Source organism: Phanerochaete carnosa, assembly GCF_000300595.1.
Source record: "Phanerochaete carnosa HHB-10118-sp unplaced genomic scaffold PHACAscaffold_11, whole genome shotgun sequence".
NCBI classification, from domain to species: domain Eukaryota; kingdom Fungi; phylum Basidiomycota; class Agaricomycetes; order Polyporales; family Phanerochaetaceae; genus Phanerochaete; species Phanerochaete carnosa.
In genome coordinates, this window is record NW_006767638.1 from 761,470 (window position 1) to 768,236 (window position 6,767).

Below are 6,767 nucleotides of genomic sequence, written 5' to 3' on the forward strand. Positions count from 1 at the left end.
GGATCGTTGACAAATCTCTTGGCGCATGTGCATCCAAGAAGCGAGGCGTTCGCGCAACGACCCGGAGGCGAGCCCCCGCGGAGGCACAGTGACGAGAGCGTAGCGAGTCGTGCATATCTGGGTACGATTCCGAAGGCGAAGGACACGCCAAAGGGGCGGTGCTGAGCTTGTCTTCCGGGAACTCTGCCTATCGGCGACTGTATCACGCTGAAGCTGCAATTCATCAGCGTCGTAAGACATCGATATGTGTACAATTGGGCCTAACCCATGGCGTAATCTGTCGCTCTGGACTAGCGCACTCCTACCCATTCTTTTCGTCAGCTCAACAGCCCCAGCTTAGAGCTCTGGAATTCAACTAACAGAGCGAGCCGACTCGGACAGTGCCGCGGCACTCTATAGCGACGATTATTAAGCGAGTACCGTTATCTCCGTCTTGCGTGCGACACTGCTTTGAATTACGCCCACCGGTGAGAGGCTGCAAGAGTGCGTCTGTCTGGTTAATCTGAGTGCTGGTCCGGTGTTGGGAGAGTGTCGGTTTCCGTGGGAACCCACCGATGTGAGGATTTGATGCGTATGCCTTCAAGCTTGATGCATTGATGCGCCATCTACGTGGCTCCACCCAAGCGTGGAACCACCCAAACACTTGCGACGCGGAGGCTTCTGCGTCCTCCACGTACGTGTGCTTCACCGTGCGCGTGATCTCTGCCGGCATGTACCCTCTTCGTTGCACCCCTCCTGTACTCTCAGGGCTTCCTGCGTCACCGCTTCTTATCCATGTTACAAATACTGTATAGATGAGTAAGGCTTTGACAAGCGACATTGCTGACTGGGAGTCTCGGAGTCGGGCATCCCGATGCACAAATACGCGAACAACTGTGCTGTTTTCTCCCCACTGGAATCCATTTGCTCTCATGGACCCATCGTTGTACAAAGACACCATTACCTCTCGCAGGCTGACCTACCACTATTACTTCTCCCCCGCCCGACCCTCGAAGCCAACCTTGCTGCTCTGTCATGGGTTCCATTCCACGGCTTATGACTGGCGCCGCATTGTGCCCCACCTGAAAGAGAAGGGATACGGCATCCTCGCCCCCGACATGCTCGGCTTCGGCGAGACCGCCAAGCCAACAGACCCGGCGGCGTACGTCCCGAGCCTGATCTCCAGAGACATCGTCGACATCCTGGACGCCGAGAACCTTGAAAAGGTTGTCGCAATCGGTCACGACTGGTGAGCTCCGCCGTGTCCTCACGAGGCCTCCGGTTGACTGGGTGCTGAGCTGCATGGCAGGGGTTCCAAGGCGGTTTCGCGCCTCGCGAACTATTATCCCGAGCGGTTCCTCGCCTACGCGTTCTTCGCTGTCCCGTTCATGGGGATAACTCCCCCGACTGACTTTCAGATATCCCTGGACTACTTGAAGCAGAAGTATGGATACGAGATATATGGCTACTGGTCCTTTTTCAGCGCGCCAGACGCGGACGAAGTCATCCAGGCTCACGTAGGTGCAGGTGCCCATACGCGTATAACAGCCATTGACGCGCGTCGCAGATAGACTCGTTCGTCAGCATCAGCTTTCCATACGATCCCACGATCTGGAAGACGCGTCTCGCTCCGACGGGCGCGCTGAGACGCAGTCTGCTCGAGGACTATGTTGCGCCTCGGCCGTCCTACTTGTCCGAGGAAGACAAGAAACACTTCGTGGAAACGTTCAGGCGGAGCGGCTTTGAGGCCCCGACGTGCTGGTACAAGGTTATGACGAGCCAGCTGTCTGCCAAGGACGATGGACGTGCGTCTTGTTTCCCCTCGATGCTGGCATTGGCTTGGTGTGGGGCTAACGCTGCACCTTTCCTACAGAGATTCCATTCGAGCGCGCCCTCCCGCCGATGAGCGCGCCACTCTACTTCGGTGCCGCTAAACAAGATTATATCTGTCTTCCCAAGATCGGTTATGCTGTATTTGGGAGTGATGGGTTCAGCAAGCACAGTGTGACAAAGAAAGAATACGACGCGGACCACTGGCTCATTCTCTCAAAACCAGACGAGATTGCCCATGACCTTAATGCATGGATTGAGAGCACTGTCGCTACAAAGGCCCATCTCTAGGTTATTAAGTTCTGTATATAAGGGGAAAGCGAAGGCTGATGTTTTTCCTACGAACAGTAGTTTCATCCTAGTCCGGTTGGCAGCAGTAGTGTACAGTGATGCAACGGATCGAGATATCTATCTGAAAACGCCGGCGTGCTTACCTTGACCCCTGGTCACAAATTGTATTACTATGCCGAATGCCGCAACCGGCCCAATATTCCTTGTGATGTGGCAACTGACGAAGGCGTAAGGTTGTCGTAGCAAGCAGTCCGCCGCAGGTTCAAAGTCCTATTGGGCAGAGATAACCGTTGAAGCGACGACAAGTTTGTGATGATACATATCTTGTAGGCCCGGACGAATGATTTGTCTCCACGCAGAGCCGGAAAGCGAGAGACCACTTTCGTATGTGGCAGCTGGGAGGTAAGTAGAGTGGCAGAAGTGAAGGGCTATTGTAGATTCAGACAGAGAGTTACGTGGCACAAATCTTGACTACAAGAGAGCATAGTAGAGAGAAGAGCAGCTGAGGACGAGGACGAGGGACGTGAAACTTACAGATGAGGATTCAGGAAAGGAACGCGTGGTGCGCGTACTAATAATAATTTATTACGTAGTGCCGCGGCGCTTATGCACGACGCGCGTAGCACGTGCGCGCAGCCCACCGGCGTCTATTGAAGCCGGAACATCAGGAGAGCTTTGCGCCGTGCGGAGGACGCTACTTGGCTCTTCCGAGTCTTCGCTACACTATCGGACGCATGCTCTGTTCGACACAAGCGCTATCTAATATCGTCATAAATTTTGTACAGATGGAAAGATTAATCACGCCTGCAGCACCCGGTATGCTCTAGTCGTCTTTACCCAGCGCGCGGCTGCCTGCATTAACCCATAACTTCGCCTCGTATTGTCCTCCTGATTGTCAGGTCAGACATAGATGAAGCAAGCAATACACATGAAAAGGACGAGCAGGTGGCTCCAACGGTGTACTCTCCCCTACAATCTACTGTCTACTGCCGGGCAATTGCCCGCACACGGCGTGCTCACAGACCCACAAACAATACCTAGTCCTAAATCTTTATGAGGCACAAGGGATATTTCGGGCACCCAGTTCGTGAAAATCAAGGTCTATACATCACCGTACGTTGCATATAGGCTCCAGCAAGGGTTAAAATGATATCTTCATTGGTACGTAATCAACGAGTACGCTAGCGTAATTAAATACAGCAAGCAAAATAAGATCAAAGGAGCCCATCGTCATCAGCTTACTCCTACCTCTCTTAGGCTTTGGACAGCTGGTGAGCGCGACTTTCAAAATGGGGGGCTGCGAAGATACTTATCCATTGGAATTGACTGTAGAGCGATAGTGCGAAAGCGAAAGGAGAAGATTTAAAGCGCGTGTTGGTTTCACTCGCGAGCATCACGACCCGCGAGCTACTTATCCCGAGGACCAAGGAAGGGTCCGCGCCAGGACGACTCTGGCCAGAGCCGCCCTTCCCTCGGGGTGCTCACCTTTCGCTTTCTTGCTCACGCTGTCAGGTCAAGAAGACGGAGAAGAGAAAGTCGAAGAAGAAGATGAAGGAGAAGATGAAAAAGGAAAAGGAAAAGGAAAGAAGAAAGGAAATCCGCCGGAGAGGGGCCACCACTCCGTCGTTGCGCAACCAGGGGACAGCGTCCCACACGGCTGAGGTCCCGAGAGCGAGTGCGACGCCAACACCTCGCCTCAGGACCGGAGGAAGCGAATCTCATCCTTGGATGAAACATTGGCCTTTCGCGAAGAGCAGAGATAGTGCCAGGATCCCGCTCCAGCGTGCCTTGCGCATGGTCCGGAGGTGGTGCCAGCACGACCGGTTCCAGTGATGTCGCGCGTGTGACGGCTGGGTCTGACCTCTGACCTCTCAGCCGTCGGCGACCTGGCCTGAGTACGGGGTGAGCCGCACCGCCAGTGGTGATGGTCGGGCCGAGGGCGAGAGAGGATCGGCCCTCTGCCGTCGAACCCTCCGGTGAGACGGGGCCATGACCGTCCACCGTTGCACAGACCGCAGGTATCAGCCCACGGCTGAGCGCCGGCCACCATCCTGGAGGGTCTAGAATGTCTCCAAGCAGGGGCCGGCGGCACCGGGCACGGCGAACGTTAGACGTGCGACGTCCCGGTCAGGCGGTGAGTAAAGCAGACCCCGCAGTTGGGCTTTCGGCGAACCGTCCACCCGCCCTTGGGACCTACAGGAACCAGATGCATGATACCCGCTCCCGGCATGCAGCTGTTGAGCAAGCGGCGGCAGCGGGCACAAGTTCCCGCATGCCTGTGCTTGTACCGCAGGGTGACCACTGGTCGTGGCCAACCAGCCGTCGGCGGCTTCCGGATCGTGGGGTCGACCACGGTCTGCGGAGAGAAGCAGGAGACGGCGGGCACGACGCCTGTGTCCGTCGCGGCCTACAACTCCATGGTGCCCTGTGCAACAGTGATCAGCGGATCACAGATTATAAAGAGGACGCGAGACGATAGCGCACCAGGTTGAATGTGTGAGCTCGAGAGAGATGTGGAAGTAGAGGCGTCTTCTGGGGCTGGGAGACTGCGCATGATACTTATCCCTCCCTTCGAGGCTGACGGACTCGATCACGAGAATGTTTGTTGAACAAGAATCAACAAACACCCACCATATGTTTATCTGTGTTTGTTTTCACTCTGTTTGCTCTGCACGACGGCATTTCGGACACTAAATCGTCAGTCTGAAAGTGTATGTCTCTACAAAGTAGTGCATCGGAAAGCTGGCTGACGTCGCCGCAATACCATCAGTGCGCTGGGTGCTTTGTCCGCGGTACATCTGACCTCGCACATGGCTCGGCTCTGAATACACGAATCGAACCAACCTGCCTATTTGGGAGGCGCAGAAGACGTACCGACTCTGCTGGATGTCAAACTTTTCTTCTCCACAAACTGCCCTGACTGTGTCGTCTCCCTCTCTCTGCGCCGCCTCTCGACCATACCTTGTACGGACAGAAGCCACAGCCTGCGGCTCGTATCAACGCGAGCTCACAACCTAGTATTGTCATTAACGTGACTAGCCGATCATGCGAGAATCACGCCTATCCGCGTCGACGACGACCCAGAGCTCGAAACGACGCCGACTTGAAGACACTACAAATAAGCCGAACCCAAAGCGTCTGCGATCCACAGTTCAAAGCTCTCCGGAAAAGCTTGCGCACCACCTGACTACGTCTCCTCTGACTTCTCTCTCTAGATGTGCACTGTCACCAGCCGCGTCATCGTCGAAACATAGGTCAAAGCTACCGAAATCCCTACTGTCTGGGGACCTGCTCCATTCGACGACTTGTATGGCGCCGACGCTGATGTTGTTCCCCAAGGCAGCGAGGGACACTACGGTGTCGTTGTCAGTTCTTTAGCTGGACGCTCTCCCGCATTTCACGACATCCTAGCCACGCAACGAAACCCTCCACGAACTAGACTCGTTTACCAGCCACTCGCAGAGATGCTGTGAGCCCGCGGAGCGGTCGCGTGCGCCTTCATCCGTTTCGGAAGCGGCGCGAGCTTTCCAGGACGAGCCCATCCACAAACGCCTACCTTCGCTAGAGCGTCATTTAACGGGTCTGCGACGAATTGCGAATCCGACTAGGATTCCTCGCCAAGTTACCATACCTCTCAGCAAGTCGGTCGCCTTCCGTGCTGCCTACGAGCGGCGGAATAGTGACCCCTACCTGCCGTCGCCCTCTTCAAGATCTTGCACCTGGTTTATCAACTCAATACCCTAGCCTCAAGACGTGAAGACGAGCAAGAGCATCCCTGAGGAAGCAAGAGAGCGCAAGATAAGTATTCGCAAGATGGAGGCATTGGCCGTCCTAGCGCAGAATCTCATGTCTTTGAACTCGGGAGCGAAAGCAACATGCGCTTCAATATCCAGTGCTTTCTAAAACCGCCTCAGTGAGATTCGCGCCGAAAGAACCAGATAGTACATCATATTTGATGTGGTAGTAAGTCAGAAAGCCTCACCGCGTACAGCCGCCGCGTGGTGCGCACTGCGCACAGCAGCGCCGGCATAGTATGGCAGGTTGAACTCGTCCTGGCACACGTTTTCTCCGAGACGTTGTCAGTTGTACACTCTTCCTTCTTGCATAGACATATTTTTGTGGATTTATGTCATTATTACCACTTAGAACCTATCTATTTATGTAAAGTCTGGCCAATGAGAGTACGTGACGCAGCCCTACAAATGGGCGCCTGGAGCATGCGCGGAGCCCAGTGGCGCTTTAAGACGCAGTCGCGTAAGAGAACTCTTTCCACCTTATATCACCACCACCCCAGCCCCTCCTCCTGTTCCAACGCGCAATCTGCCACCACTAACACAATGTCGCTCATGGGCCTGCCAACCGAACTTCTTCTGATGATTCAACACGAGATTAGGGACGACCTGCTAGCTCACGTCTGCCTCATGAAGCTCAACACTCGGACGAGGGCCTTGTACAACGCGTTCGGGACGGACTTCTGGAAAATGCTCTGTCGGAGAAATGGCCTGGGGACGCTCGCTGGTGACAGCGTTGGAGCTGGGCTGTATCAAACGATTGCTGTAGAATGTGCCGAGCACGCCTGGGTGTGTGAACACCCAAGTTGCGGGACGGCGCGCCTACTGGAGAACGGTGAGTCTGCCCAGTGCTCAAGCTCTAGGGACCACGTCTAA

At 55.0% G+C, this 6,767-nt stretch overlaps 1 protein-coding gene across 1 annotated transcript; it reads left to right on the plus strand.

The window, feature by feature from the left end:
- Window positions 1-911: 911 nt before the first annotated feature.
- Window positions 912-2,100, plus strand: PHACADRAFT_104575 (uncharacterized protein; the record flags this gene model as incomplete). The annotated part of the gene is made up of 4 exons (XM_007400781.1): window positions 912-1,228; window positions 1,289-1,496; window positions 1,547-1,784; window positions 1,853-2,100. 4 exons carry the CDS (start codon window positions 912-914, stop codon window positions 2,098-2,100), a joined length of 1,011 nt encoding a protein of 336 aa, XP_007400843.1.
- Window positions 2,101-6,767: the final 4,667 nt, after the last annotated feature.